The sequence below is a fragment of the Megalops cyprinoides genome, chromosome 24 (assembly GCF_013368585.1).
Source record: "Megalops cyprinoides isolate fMegCyp1 chromosome 24, fMegCyp1.pri, whole genome shotgun sequence".
Classification (NCBI taxonomy): Eukaryota; Metazoa; Chordata; class Actinopteri; order Elopiformes; family Megalopidae; genus Megalops; species Megalops cyprinoides.
The window spans coordinates 22836528-22853266 of NC_050606.1; the positions used below are offsets into that span (position 1 = coordinate 22836528).

The window sequence follows — 16739 nt, forward strand, 5'->3', positions numbered from 1 at the left end:
AACATGTTATAAATTTCAGAATGCACATATATCTTCAAAAAACAATGAAGTTGATAAGGTAAAACACGAAATACCTTGTTTTTATACTGTTTTTGTTTCAATACAAGTCAAAGTAAATTTATAAATTACTGCTTTCTGTTTTTGCTTGCATTTCATTTACTGTCCCAACTTTTTTGGAATTGGGGTTGTAAAAGCAACTATGGAAAAAGCAATTTGCTACATTTGTAGGACATTTGTAGAAAGAACAAAGGAATTTATCACAGACTTTTTCTCACATAACACAGGATCAACAGACCCTCTTACTGTTTGGGACACATTTAAGTGCGCTTTTAGAGGACACTCAATTAAATTTGCCTCACAAAGACAGACACAGTTTAGGTTAAACAAACTAGAAATTAAAAAGGAGATTGAAATGCTTACATCACTTGTGGACAGCTCAAAGGCAACTCAGGAGGTGTTTGACCAATTGGACCAGAAACAAAGAGAATTTGAACAACTAATATATATGACAGGTCAAGTATTATTTATTACAAAAATAAAGCAAAATGGATGGAGAAGGGTAAAAATGCAATAAATTCTTTTTAAACCTTCAACAGAGAAATAATGCAAAGAAAAATATACTAAAATTAAACAGGAATGATTCAAAAATCCTCACTACACCAGTTGATATTTTGAATGAAGTAGAGAAATATTTTAGAGATATTTTCATTTAAGTCCTCACCCATAAAATTAAATAAAGACAACTGCAAAGTATTCTTTCTTTAGCTCATGTTAAAATATCTGACGAACAGAAAGAATCATGTGAAGGCCTAATTACAGAAAATGAGCTTTACCAATCTATTATGTCCTTTCAGCGGGGAAAAACACCTGGCCTTGATGGTATTCCAATTGAAGTGTACCAAACATTTTATGAACAAATCAAAAAACCCCTCCTTACATGTTTTAATTTTTCTTATGGAAAAGGTATGCTCACAGGTACTCAGCAAGAAAGTGTAATCTCTCTGTTGTTAAAGCAAGAGCCTAGTGGCCAATATAAAGATCCAGTCTACCTGAAAAACTGGAGACCCCTTACACTTCAGTGCTATGATGCCAAAATATTAGCCAAATGCATAGCTTTTCGTATTAAACATGTCTTACCTGATATCATACACCACGACCAGTCTGGTTTTATGCAAGGACAAAATATTGCAAATAACATAAGACAGTTACTTGAAATTATAGAACATTATGATAGAACCAACAAACCAGGATTAATTTTTATAGCAGATTTTGAGAGAGCTTTTGATAAAATAAGATGGGATTTTATATATAAATGTTTGAAATTCTTTAATTTTGGAGATTCTTTAATAAAATGGGTTAAAGTTCTATGTAATGATTCTACTAGCAAAGTTATAAATAATGGATATCTATCAAAACCTATCACACGCTCACGGGGGGTAAAACAAGGTTGCCCTTTATCCCCATATTTATTCATCATAGCAATTGAAATTCTCACTGTTAAAATAAGATCAAATAATAACATCAAAGGTTTGGAATTGCAAGGGCTAAATACAAAAATTTCAATGTATGCTGATGACTCAAGTTTCTTGCTGAGCCCTGACAATGAATGCCTACAAAACCTTATAAAAGACCTAGATGACTTCGCAAACCTATCTGGACTAAAGCCAAACTATGATAAGTGTCACATATTGAGGCTCGGACCACTGAAAAATACAGATTTCTCCCTACCATGTGATTTACCAATCAAATGGACAGATGGATCAGTTAATGTACTTGGTATTCACATCCCAGAGAACATGAATGAAATATCAACACTTAATTTTAATAATAAACTCAGTAAAATCACAAAGATCTTGCAGCCTTGGAAAGGAAAGCATTTGACCATTTATGGCAAAACAACTTTAATTAATTCATTAATTGTATCCCAGTTTACCTATTTATTCATGGCATTACCAACTCCTGAAGAATAATTTTTCAAAACATATGAACAGAAGGTGTTCCAATTTATATGGAATGACAAACAAGATAAAATTAAGCGGACATATCTCTATAATGACTTCGTATCTGGCTAAATTTAAAAGCATTGAATCTCTCACTTAAAGCCTCCCTTATTCCTAAATTCTATTTCAACTAACAATGGTTTTCCAGTAGATTACTTAAGAGTGTTCACCCCATGTTTTATAAAGGCCTTTTTCCATTCCTACAAGTCAAGCCTATACATTATTCAGTAATTAATTACATATTCTCTAATGTCTCCACTTTTTTGAAAGAAGCTCTACAAAGTTGGTTACAATACCAATTTCATCCACCAGAAAATACAGAACAAGTCTTACAACAAACCATCTGGCTGAACTCCCACATTATGATGGATAGAACAATGATTTTTTGGAAACAAATGTTTGACAAAGGCATAATAATGAAGGAGATAAACTCATGTCATATACACAACTAATTCATATTTATGGAACTGTTTGCACATTACAGCAATACAATCAACTTATCAGATCGTTACCACAAACGTGGAAAAGGAAAATGGTACTGGATACCAGTTAGTCTGTAGGCCACATATGAAAATGGCAACTTGAAAATGGCTAAAAAAACAAAGATAAATAAAGATATCTACAAATTTTACTTAAGAACAAATAACTTAGTTGCCATACCATACAAGATTTTAGATAGCTGGGAAAAAATGCTAGATACACCAATCCCATGGAATCAGATCTTCAATATTCTTTATAAAACAACACTAGATTCAAAAATAAGATATTTTCAATGCAACCTAATATATAAGTTCCTGGCAACGAAAAAAATGTTAAATATCTGGGGAATTGACCCATCCCCCGTATGCCGATTCTACCAAGAAGAGGTGGAATCTGTAGAGCATTTGTTTTGGTATTGTCCGATAGTGGCCTTAATTAGGAAAAAGGTTCAGGAATGGTTATCAATGCAGAATGTTTGTTTTCAATTAAACTTGTTTACAGTGATACTGGGCGATATATCAAAACACTCTCACACAATACACAACATAATTATATTGCTGGGAAAAGTATTTATTTTTGGGTTGACATCAGTGGAGACTCTAAGAATTGAAAGATTCAAGAACTTTGTCAACTATTATTGTAGAACCGAGTGTCTTATGGCACATGAAAAAGGAGCTTTAGCTTATGCCAAAAGATGGGATAAAGTTAGAGAGGCTGAAGGATGGAATTAGTAATATATTTAAACAAAGAAGGTAAAGAATAATGAAATATATTGTATAATAACGGAGAAGACAGAACAAGAAGTTGTCCTCCTCTGGGGGGGGGGGGGGGGGGGGGGGGGGGGGGGGGGGTTTCCCCTCCACATGTACTTATACATACATTTATTTTGCCCATTTGTTGATCCAGACATAGCCTGTCCTTTCCACCCTGTCTATGGGAAGGGTAAGGGGGAGGAAGGGCTGGGGGGGCTAGAGGGGGGAGGAAGAGTTGGGGGTGGCTAGAGGGTTGAGTTATTTTGTTTGTTCTATTCTTTTGTAATACTCCCGTTTTGTCTTAGATGTTTCTTAATTTTTTTTTTTTTTTTTTGATTTTTGACTTTTGATGTGGTTATTGTTGTTTGTTTGACTTATGTTTGCTCTGTTGCTGTCGTTTCATGTCTTGTAATATTGTATTGTGTACATGTAATATTTAAATTTTAAAAAAAAAAAGCAATTTGCTAGCAGTCAAAGCAGAGACCGTTCTTCCATATTGTGGAGACACCTATCAACCAGATTTCTTCCAGTCTTTCTCTGTCACAACCTTTGTCTCATGTTCAAAATAGCATAGCTTAGCTGTACTTATCATTCAAATGCCAATCACATGGTAATTTATTATTTTTTACCAATGTTATTATTGTGTGGCAGGGGATAACTTATGATTGCAGGATTCCAGAACATGCTAGTGATACCTACAATGACACTTAACAACAAGGTCAGCACCGCAAACATGTGAACACTGCAAGTTTTCAACACAAAGACCTCAACATAAAGCTCAGGGAAGCCCATTCAACAAACCATACGTTCAGATGCAGAACTTCAGATGCAGAACATAAACATTCTACAAAACGACAAAATAATGACCCACAATGCCCCTAGGTGACCACTGAAAAGTACAACCTATCAACTGAAGAAGACAGTCCATTGGTATGTGAAGAAATGGCTTGGACCCCAACGCTGCATCACTAGTATTGGCTTATACGGGAAGACCACTCTGGCACTGCCCATTTCAAGCCTAGTGGAGGAATTCAAATGTACTAACGCACTAACTGACACTAACTGAATCCACCAATGCAGCATCAAGAGCAATGGCACCCTGTCTGTCATCAGGAAGAAAGTGGACTCCATCTGAGGCTGTAGAGAGTGTAAACTTTTAGGGCTGCCCCCGACCAAAGATTTTCCTAGTTGACTAATAGTCGTTAGTTCAAGCCATTAGTCAACTAGTCACCGCACGTTTATGGCATTAATTTAATTATTTAAATATATACATTTTTGGGGCATCAGAAAATGGTTTGAGTTCCAGGGCTGAGGAAGAATGTTATAAGTAACATTGTTAACACTGTGCTACGTTACAGAGAATTACAAAACAGTAATAATGAGCCTTTAAAATATAAATTTTACAAGCGCATGCACAAAGCAAGCCGCCTGTTAATGACAATGCTAACGGCAACAGCGGAAATGATTCTGAATGTGTTGGAACAACCAGCAAGGAGACTGAATTTTGTTAATTTATTTCAACACAGTATAACATAATACAACTTATGAACTTATAACACCAACACAATAACTTATAAAACAAATGATAAATAAAAAACAGAACATGAAGTTAAACATGCAGTAAGCAAGGTAACTTAGCTTCCCCAGTCCCCACAAACACTTGGATAAGCCTAATAGCGCATATGACAATAAATTTATTTAGCTGCATATAGCCTTAAGTTTGCAATTCCTTAAAGTTAATTGGGCCATTAATTATTTAGCATAATGTAATAACCCTTTCGCGCATACGGTCACACCGGTGTGATTAGCCGTTTAGCGCGTATGCTAAAACTGCTGAAATTAGAACACGAGATTGGAAAGATTCTAGCTAATTTTAGCTTTGAGGAAACTTTGATTTAATGTTAAAAAATATAGCAAATGCTGAAAACTATGAGAAGCTTAATAACGCTAATGAAAACATAACGAACCATGTAACATAATGTAGCGCACTACACTGCATAAAAATAAGTTGCGTGTGAAAGGGATAATAATGTTAGACTACTTAAGGTAGAGCTGGGACGAAGTAACACATTTCAGATAAATGTCATTTTTAAAGATAACATTACAGACAAAAACTAATTTTCATTGTGATCAACAACTCACATGGGTGTTCTATCAATACCAGGTGCTATTCTGTACAAATGTGGAATGACTTCAGTATAACAACATAATAAGTATAGTTGTTATTGTAGAGGGACGAAAGAAACAACTGTTACAATCGTCCCGACAATGACTCCTGACAGTTAAACCTGACTTGCTTCCAAACTGAGAAATTCTGACATAGCAAACTTCAGGATTTGTTAAAGTACTAATTAATCTGTCAAATGATCATGACTATGACACATGAAACAATAGACACGATTGGTCATTCAAAAAAAAAATTGCCGCTTGAGTGAATTTACTTTCCATGATCGAAAACAGCTTCTCGGGTATCTCCACGAAAGTATGAAGTATCTTTGTATTTTATCTTTGTATTTTTCGGGGTTCTGGTAAGTGTTGCATGCTGTACATGCTGACGCAGTCAGGCATATCAGACTTTGGGCTTGGAGAAAATCACCGTGTCACTTTCGTCCCGTGTTACTTTCGTACCAGCTCTCCCCTACATTTTTCAGACGATAAGTCATGTTTGACGTCAACGAATGATAGGTGAATCTTTGCATGCGGAGTTTGCATGTCACCTTCTTGGGGTCATCCTTTACATGCTCGAAATGATCCCTCACTTTGGATGATTTCCTGCTCGACATAGTCTAATAACTTTTTAATGACAAGGCACAGCTCCCGAATGGAGCTTGAGGAGTTTTCTTCTGCGACTAACCGACTATTGAAAACTTGGTTGACTAAGACTCTTCTAATCGACTAACGCTTGGTCGACTATTGGGGGCAGCCCTACAAAATTTGCTCTCAGATATAGAGACAACGTAGGGTACATGCAGTATGGAACAGCTGGCTTTGGACTTGGCACAACAACACCCTCATCACATACAGCAATACCTGAACTGAGAAGAAAGCTGGTGGTGGAGGAGGTGAGGCAGCAAGAGGAAGCAGCACACTGTGCAAAGGCAGTATCACAGGCCAGACAAGGACAATGGACAAGATCACCTGGAGGGATAACTGGGAGATGGAAGGGAACAGACTGAGACTGAGTTTCATCATTACAGCCACCTATGATGTTCTCCCCACTCCCAAGAATCTCAGCCAGTGGATGGAAGAAGATCCACCATGCCACCTTTGCAAAACTCTAGCAACACTTAGGCTAAGCACATCCTGAGTGCATACCCAACCAGCCTCACGCAGGGGCGCTTCACTTGGAGACACAACCAAGTACTTCGCCAGTTAGGCTCCATTTTGGAAGAGAGGCAGACCACCACCAATGCTTTACCCCCCTGTCAGCCATCCCAAGGAGCCCAAGGACACACCCTACAGCAGGCCATCAGACACCTATCTGAAGCGGCAGAGAGAAGCAGCAACTGGCTATGGCTAAAAAGAAAAGACAACATCTGGGCTGCATGCTGACCGACAGCAAAAGGGGTAGAGCAACACCGGCAGGCAGCCACCCGAGACGGCGCCGAGAGTGTTCCAGGGGTAAAAGCAGAGGGGCGTGACCTGCGGCTGCAAGGCCCTCTGGAGATGTCGTGGGCGTACCTACGAAACATCAAGGAAAGAGGGTGACGACTGACGATTATTCAGGGATTTTAACATCTAGTCCTGTCTGCTTGACTCAGACTGCTAACCAAGATCTGCACTGATATACAAGCCATACACATCCAAAACAAAGTGCTATTTTAGTGTATATTGATGAGGCTGTTAACAGGAAGATATATCTGCTTCCTGGCTATTTCAGAGTAAGATTACTATAAGAGATAAATCTCTGGATCTCAAGATTCATTCTTGAAGGACTGTGCATTATTGTCATCAGCTAATAAGATAAGATAAGATAATCCTTTCTTTGTCCCACAGCGGGGAAATCTGCAGTGTTAACTGCAGCATAGGGGATAGCGCAACAGTAGAAAAAAGAACAAGAAATAATAACAATAAGTAGTCAAACAAGAATAAATAGCAAATAAATAAAAACAGAAAATACACACTTTATTGGACATTAAACAGTAGACATTAAAACAGTAATATTGCACATGAACAGTAATATTGCACATGAAGTAGTTATAGACATTAAAACAGTAATATTTTGATGTGAGTGGTCCACTGGGAGCAGTGTTGATTGTCAATTCTGATTGTACAGTCTGACAGCAGCAAGAAGGAAGGACCTATGGTATCTCTCCTTCACACACGTCGAGTGAAGCAGCCTGTCACTGAAGGAGCTGCCCACTGCTGCTAGAATATCCTGCAAGGGGTGGGACTTTTTCTCTTATAGATCTTCTACCATTTCTCTCCAAAACCCTAGAACGTGCAGTCTATAACCAACTTCCTCCCTATCTCCTCCAGAATAACCTCCTGGATCCGAACCAGTCAGGATTCAAAGCCGGCCACTCCACTGAGACTGCCCTCCTCGCAGTCACAGAAGTGCTTCACTTGGCCAGAGCGAAGTCACTCAGCTCTGTCCTCATGTTACTTGACCTCTCCGCAGCATTCAACACTGTAAACCACCAGATTCTTCTCTTGTCCCTTGCTGGGATGGGCTTCTCAGGATCTGCACTGACATGGTTCGAATCCTACCTTTCTGACTGATTCCCTCCAAGATACCTGATAGGAGCAGTCTCCTGCTCCCACCCTTTCCAGACCGGGGTCCCACAAGGTTCCGTACTTGGCCCACTCCTTTTCTCCCTTTACACTAAATCACTTGGACAGGTAATCTCTGCCCACGGTCTTTCCTACCACTGCTACACAGATGACACACAGTTGTTGTTCTCTTTGTCCCCTTCCAACTCTCTTGATTCCAACTCTGGCTGGCTTACCGGCCTGCGCTATCAGGCCACTTCAGCTGGTTCAGAATGCTGCTGCATGCCTGGTGTTCAACCTCCCAAAACATTCTCATGTCACTCTGCTACTCACTGCACTTCACTGGCTTCCAGTAGCAGCCCGCATCCAGTTTAAGACACTGGTACTGGCTTACAAAGCCACAAGAGGCTCTGCCCCATCCTACCTTCAGTCTCTGATCACTCCATACACTCCAACTAGATGTCTCCGCTCAACCTCCTCTGGGCAGCTGGCGGTCCCCTCACTTTGGAAACCTGGCAGCCATTACATTCAGCCATGTCTTTTTCCTGGTTCTGCGTTGGTGGAATGACCTTCCTCACCCAATCAGAACTGCGGAATCACTCAGCATCTTCCACAGGAGCCTGAAAACCCACTTTTTCAGAATCCACCTGTCCCCTATTGTGTAACCTTTCTGGTAGGTTTCTAAAAAAAACCTTCTGTACTAACCCTGTCTCTAAGTTGCAGGTTTTGTTTTATTGTTGCAGGTTATACAGGAGCATGGTACTGTAAATAATTAATTTGCATTCCTACTGTGATCTACTACTGAGCTACTGTGAGCTAAACCTGTTTGATGCACAAATTATAGATGATGGCCCATTTCCAAGCACTTAGGTACACACACACACACACACACAGCTCTGGAATGGAGCTAACATGAATTTAACAAGCATCATATATGCAGTCACATTTACGCAGAAACCCAAGTTATTATAAGTACTTACATCGAAAAATGACACACTGCTGCTTTGGCGCATCTAACAAAAGCAATGAAATGTTCCATTTTGGCATCAGGCCTGCATTCATGCTGATGGACCTCAGGTTCTTAAGCTGCAGTTTATGATACCTGCATTATGACTTGATTCAACTGATTTCACTGAATATTTAAATATTCAAATAAACACCCATGAGATCACTGAGCAAATAAGACTACTGGGATGAGTATTTGAATTGACAAAAATTAAGAGGAGCAACCTGTACATCTGTAGTCAATAATCCTGAGAGAGACCTTGTGAATGCTGCATATAATAAGATAACATTATACTACCTGAAAGTATAAGAGGATGTAGATCCATCTACAAAAACTGGATTTTCACATAGGTGTGAGTGATTATTCAAACATTTAACCTTGGGAGGCACAGACTACTCTAAAATCAAAGTACTCATTAAGCACATGCTTAGTTAATACGTAATTAAGTGTGATTAAGATGCCACAGTGCAAGCCTGCCCTGTCCTCATGGAGACACAGATGCCTTGTGCCTGCTGAGCTCGTCATCAGCGTAGGCTGTATGGCTGCACCCTCAGTTATATCACTGCTCTATCGCTCCACCAAATCAAAGCGGCATAATTGAAGCGACATCATGAATCGAGGGCTTTTTGTTGCATAATTGCCAGATGGCAACACATCCAGCTGCCACATTGTGCCCAACTGATTTGCACTGACAGTCGGGAGGCTCCTCAGTGGGGTCATTGTCCCCTGTCCCCGGTCTAGATTCTCTGTGCTGGTCCCTGGTCATGCATCAGCACAGGGGTGGGTCCAGGCCCTGCTGCACCAGAGCACATGCACCCCCCTCCCAGGACAAACATCAACAGGCACCTGCATGCCTTAAGCTTCGCTGCAATGCTAAACAGGGTGACGGCCATCAATCACATTTCAGAGTGAACATCCACACTAGTGCTGAAATCAGCTGTCTCTCCACCTTAATCTCTACTCTCCTCTGCAGTGAGATTCTCAGATCCACCACTTATGAAAGTACTTGTAGCAAACAGCAGCAGTTGCTGCTCTCTCCACTGAAAATGTGGCTTTGAATCTGACTTTTGGGACATATGGCTGCAACGCACCAACTATTCTTTTGCAACGCGAAAAAAAAAACACCTACAACCAACATTCACGTTCAATTAAAGAACCAATTGAAGGGGGAACATGGGAAACACGTCTGTGCATTAAGGGTAAAACGTGTATGTGCACAAGGATGCACAGAGAAATTGAGGTGGAGTTGCTTTCAGTCCACATACTCAGAACTCTGCATCACAGGACACTGAGTCAAAGCTCAGATACAGTTTGGCCACCTTTTGGAATGAAGCAAGTTTGCTTGCATTGTCCTTCTCTTTAGCAATTGTTATTATGGTTGCCCAGCTGTAGACTGTTACATATCCACTGTACCACCATGGACATGGACTTGAATCCTTGTCACACATATGTCATAGGTCTGTAATGGAGCATGTGTGAACAGAAATCAAATGTGTGTCCAAATCATGACACAGGGTAGGATGTGTGAATAGTCTAAGGCCTATGAGAACTGCGTATCAAAAAACCTGTAACCACGTGACCGGACCAGCTTTGGTAGAAAATCTAGAGTAATCAGCTGTTATTGAGGGTGTGTTTGATAGCTTGGCTCAGAGGATATCACACTGGCACTGCATGGATGTATGCTCCCTGTCTGGGTGAGGGTCTTCGCACTACAAAGAGCCCTTCCCATGGGTTCATCCTTGGGACCTGCCCTCTTACCCCTGTGTTCCAGCTGGACAGCTGAGAATCTCATTACTAGAAGTGGTGCCACTGGTGAAGTACTAGAGAGTGTAGTTTTGACTCCAAATATGCATACACTGTATAGCAGCCACTTGGATATTAAAGGAGGGTTTTTTTAATTTTGCACATGCTCCTGACATTATTTTGCAGCTTAAGGCAGCCTCCCTTACTAGGTAAGCATAAAAATGTGAACTGCTGAATGCAGATGCAAACATATGGCAGAAAAACTGAACTTGAGAAAGATGTTGGTGTCTGGTGGTGCACGCAAATTCTTTGTCTGTGCAGAGATCATTAGTTTGGGGCTTACGACTATACCGGTTTGTTGTAAATGCTGTTTATTTCTGCTGGGGTTTTTGCTGGGGGTGTTTTATTTAGTCTGTCACCTCTGTGCCGTAACTAAATTTCAAACAACCCACCACTATGGGTCCAATGGCTGTTGGAGACTAGACAGAGCTGGTCTGAGAGGAAATCCTAAGAGTCGGCATGTTCATCTTGGCTATCCTGGTTTGCACGTTCTGACTTTTGAGTTTGTGACTTCTGTTTTTTTCATAAATTTTTCCATTTTATACATATATATATGTATATCTCTTCCTGCCTGCTCTTTTTTCATCTTCATAGGCAAGACATTCAGCTATAAAATGGATAAGAGGACTCCACTGCTGTAAGTATCCTGCTCCATGCTGTGTCCTCTGTGTGAGGGGAGGTGGTACTAGTCACTCCCTGTATCCCTTATAACACACCTGCGTACTATGTACACACCACTGAGGTTACCGACCCCTACCCTGTGAACGGACTTAACTCACATTGACTGGAGAACCCCTCACTCCCAGGCAAATTTCACCTGACTGCTTATATATTAAATTTGTGAAAGACAAGGCTTTGGAACTTTGTTTTGAGAGATGTGTAGTTTTTCCACATGGTACATAAACAGGTGAGAGGTACCTCAGAGGGAGGGAGTCTGTAGTTATACAGGATTAGGTAGAACCTCAGGGAATGGCGTGCCTGTGTCTGTGTGTGCGTGTGTGTGTGTGCATATGTGCATGTGTGTGAGGAGGGGTCAGTGCTTACTGGGGAAGTTAATCTGTGGGTGAGCTCAGGAAACCAGAGCACACTGCCGTGGTTAGTGGGCCTCCGGGTCCCTGTGGTGCCACGCTAAAAGGACTTATTACCCCCTCCACAAACAAGCGCCTTCAATCAATGCCATGTTGCGGGAAATGTAACTTTCCAAGATTCTCTCGTGTTGACTTTTCCTTTCTAGGAAATGAGGCCCAAGTCCAAAGTGCATAGGGATGTTTTCAGGCAACAGCTGGCACATTCTTCCCCTCGGCAGTGGTCAGGTTGCAAGAGAGAATTCTTGTGAAATAGGAAAGTTACCAAATTCTGTATTCCTTAAAGACAAAGTGGAAAAAGTTTGCACATCCTAAAAATCCCTACAAAGAACACACATTGAAATACGTTTTCCATGTATAGCTACAAGGGCGTAAGAGACTGGTATCCAGCTTGGGAAAACCTGTCAAATGCACATTCCTCGAATTCGACACGATTCCCCAGAGTCTCATACTTCAGCTCATACAGTACCCATAGGGCAGAGCTCTGTTATGTGTAATGGCGACTCACAGCTGAAAGTGGGTGGTGGCTGTGACCACACAGAAAAATAACACAAGAGCCCCCACTCTGCTGTCTATGAATTCCTTAGTACATGTGCACTTCCAGCCAAGGTTCAACACAGATGGAAATGCATAATTTAAGGTGGTCCTCCTTCACAATTCTTGGCTCAGCATTCAGCGTAGAGGGCAGGAAGGGTTCCCCTTTAAGTGTATGCAGGGGTCTACTTGAGTCTACTATTTTTTTCCCTTGATAAACAGCTACTATTTACTCACATGGGTTACGAGAGTGAGTGCTATACAGTTCCCCAAGTAGTTCTGTTATATGAATTAATCCCATAGTCCACGTTCATTGTCAGAAAATAATTTGGCAAACAACTGCTGAACATGCTTATATGGAATGCATTCAAGGTGAATGTTGATTGTGAATGTGAATCAACACCATGGAGCTACCTTCAGCATGCATTATCCTGCTTCACGGAAGTTTTAAATCAGGCCTTGCTCCAGATGAAATGTAAATGTAATATAAGGATAACATGAATATGCTCTGTTAGCATATGAAATGAGCTTTGAAAGAGCACCAGGCCCCTGTGTAAACAGAAAAATCACAGCAGAATGGCCGTTTGCTAGCACTGTTAGCATTAGCATGGCTGCAAATCAGTCCCTTGTTAGCATTAGCATGGCTGCACCAGCCACCTTGACACAGAACTGTGTTTCCAAACCCTGGTCCTGCAGGAACACCAAGTATCCCAGTATTCATTCCAGCTGAGCACTCAGCTAATTAGGTTTCACTGAGCTGTTAATGGAATGATGGCCTTTGACACTGATACATTTCATCACATTAAATTGTTTGAGAGAGCAATGTGGTATTGTAATATTTTTGTTAATATACAACCCTAGCACAGGTTTGAGGCAGCTGTGTTTAATGAGTTGCACAATTAACTCAGTTGTAAAATTAATTGAACAACAATGGCATTGCTTTTTTTCTCCTGCCTTTAAAATTGAATATAGGGCTGTGGAATATGACCGAAATCTCATATCCCGATATAGGTCATTTCATATCTCAATAACAATACATATCACGATATAGCACATTTTCTGTAAATTCAATTAATAAATTGTTTATATATAATATATATATGTATATATATATATATATATATATATATATATATGTATATATATATATATATATAAATGACCACATGGAAAAGCCTATTTCTTATTACATTTTGAATTATATACTCGACAAATAAAAGGTACTTACTCACATTTGATTATCTTTCTCCTTTTATTTCGAACCTTTGTGCAAATTTTCAATTTACGCCTCATTTCCATATAGCTCTGTGTACGTATGCAAGTCAACCGGAAGTCCATTCATTCCTATGGGAACCTCCGTGATCTCCGGTGTGTTTGCGAAACTCCTCCTTCTGTTTTTTAAGGTCCAGAATTTGCCACTTTGATATGAAAACTTTATCTCCCTCCCATTCTACCGCTGTGATATCTCTCCATTATATTGCTGCTCATTTAACATATAAATAGAGGTTGCTTCACCATCGCATTCATTCCATGATAACGTTTTGATCCATCTCCTTTTCCTTGCGTTGAACACTAGAGGGAATATTGCATATATTATACTGAATTACGACACCAAACAAAACTGTGTGGAAACGAGGCGTAACCCTTTCGTACGGCCACACCGGTGTGATTTGCCATTTAGTGTGTATGCTAAAACCGGTGCAATTAAAACACTAGACTGGAAAAATTCTAGCTAATTTTAGCTTCGAGGAAACAGCGATTTAACGTTAAAAAATACAGCAAATGCTAACTGAAAACATAATGAAAACATAATGAACCATGTAATGTAACACACACTTCATAGCATAAAAATAAGTTACGTGTGAAAGGGTTAAGCATGTAACAAAATATAAAATATTAATGTATAAAATATAAAAAGGCAAACAGAAAACACTTTTCAACTATAGTTCTGTCACATTCACTCTCCTCCATGTTTGTTTGTGTTGCCTTCATACAAATTTCCTGCCTGCATCCATGCCCTGTAGAAGAACGCGAAGCGTCGTCCAAACGACAAAAAATATTGCTGTAAAGTGTGTGATTTGCGACACAACGAAATAAACTATAGAGCATAATATGAAATGATTCCTGCAAAGATAAGTTAAGAGGTTAAGACAAACATAAATAACAGAAATGCTATCTACTCTTGAAATGCATACTTCAGCCATGCCTTATTTGTAAGAAAGAGTAAAACACCACATAGTTACTGATGATTTCTGATCTGTAGCAATGCTCAAAAGCTCAGGTCAATAACTCAATCAAGCTGAGCTTAGCTGGACAGAAAGCCCATCCACAAACAGTGCAGCCACTGAAGACCTGAAGCTGAGCATTACAGCTTCCTTAAACAGTAAAACCCAGAGCAACTTACATATGGGAATATGTGGGAAGGATTCTACATCAGAGAGTAAAATGACAGCAGTGAATAGAATTCTTGAGTCTGCTGTTCCAAACAGCCATAAGATTCCAGTCAGCATTTGAACTATTTACGAGATGCACCTGGATAAAGATGGAATTAGTGCCACATTGCAACAAGAGACTGAGTCTTCTTAAAACCTACTGATTTCATAGGGATGTCATCTTAAGTTCAAAATCGATTTTCTGAAAAAGAAAGCTGACACAGACCGTCTGTTTGGTTAATATTCCATACCCTTTAAGGGCGTACTCACATTAGGCCCGGTTGCCTTGTACCGTGCCTGAGCATGATTGTCCCCCCTCCCCACGCCCCCGCTGGCCTGCGCTCACATTGCACTTAACGTTCCAAGCCCGAGCATGCTTACGTCATCACGATGCAACTGTTTGTGTTGAAGAAAAGCGCTCTCGCACAGCACAATGGAGTTCATGATTGTACTTATTTTGTGGCTTATTTGGAGTGACACACGGCCCTCTCACATGCCTTATAGATTTATCGATCATGCAATGCAGTAGTATTCATTTAATCGTGCTGCACGTATAAGAAGAGGAGGCAGCTGACATTTCAGTCATTATGTTAAGGGACAGACCAATAAGCTAATGTTAACCAGTTAGGGCTACTACTTGTGTGCGCGCTACTGTCATCATTACAACAACAAGCATCTTCTATTACTGCTTGGATAGTATACACTTTTCAATTCATTCGAGAATATTTGGGTCAATAATCGGTCTGGTTCTCACCTTATTGATGAACGTGAATTGTAGTCTGTGAGTAAAGCAGCCCCAAATTCCTCCCTCAACGTCAGCTGCCTCTGTAAAAATCTTCTTATATGTGCAGCACGATTAACTTAAAATCGCTGCGTTGCATAATTGATGCTAACTGGCTGGGGAGCTAACGTTAGCTATCTAGCGACAGATTTGATAAACATAGCTAGTTAGCCAACAGGCTACCTATCTGAATGATTGTTGAAGACTAGTTACTTAAACAGGTTGGCTGCTTCCTTTGTAATACTCTGACTAAGCCCCTGACAACAGCAATGCTTACGTCGCCACGGTAAGTATGGTTAGTTTTATTTCGCTTGCTAGTAATCAAGCTAATGTGAGGATCCACAGAGTTGTTTTTAGGTATAGATCTACAGAACTAACTAATTGAATTTGAGGTAGCCAGCTTGTTATATTTAAGGAAGTCAGCTGGCTAATCAAATGATGGTTTAAAGGAATTATTATGACTGGGCGTGTAACTAACAAATATCCAGCTAACTGTTGCTATAACGGATTTGTTAAATGGGGCAGTCGCATCATTGACGTCTTGTTCGAGTTCCGTGCTCGGGCACGGTTAGCGATCACACTGATGTGTACCGTGCCTGAGTCCAACTGAACCGTGCCCAAGCCCGCCTCTTCAAGCGGGCCCAGGCACAGTTCAGCGCACCGGGCCCGGGCACGGTACGGAGCGATCACACTAGTCAAACGAATTGGACTTTGGGGGTCAAACATGCTCGGACACGGTACGGATTGCCTAGTGTGAGTACACCCTGAGGTCTGTTGATGTGTGTGTGCATCTGACAGTATTTTACCAAGAGTTCGTCCATGCTGGTCTGACATTTCTCCAGGTTAATGCGCTTAATGGCCACCTTCTCCTTCCTGGGCACACAGTAGGCTGCCTGGACAACCGCCGTCGCACCACTCCCTGAAACCAGAGGATGAAACCTATGAGATACAGGTAGGCTTTCTGAAGCCACAGAGAAACAGATGAGATAAAGGTATGCTTTCTGAAACCACAGAGAGAAAAATATGACAAGCAAGCACACTCACTGCATACAAGGTAACAAACCTGAACTTCCATTGTGGCTCAACTTTCTGAAACCAGGTCAAAAATCATAGAGGCTGGGTTACAGGTGCACTTTCTTGAAAGGCTGCAGAC

At 40.5% G+C, this 16739-nt stretch overlaps 1 protein-coding gene across 1 annotated transcript in view; it reads right to left on the reverse strand.

The window, feature by feature from the left end:
* The window catches only part of LOC118771141 (serine/threonine-protein kinase OSR1-like), a 135955-nt gene that overhangs the window by 97818 nt on the left and 21398 nt on the right, over positions 1-16739 (reverse strand). The window contains exon 2 of the mRNA XM_036519032.1: positions 16393-16505. Within this exon, the coding sequence (XP_036374925.1) occupies positions 16393-16505 (113 nt within the window). The remainder of the gene's footprint in view (positions 1-16392; positions 16506-16739) is intronic.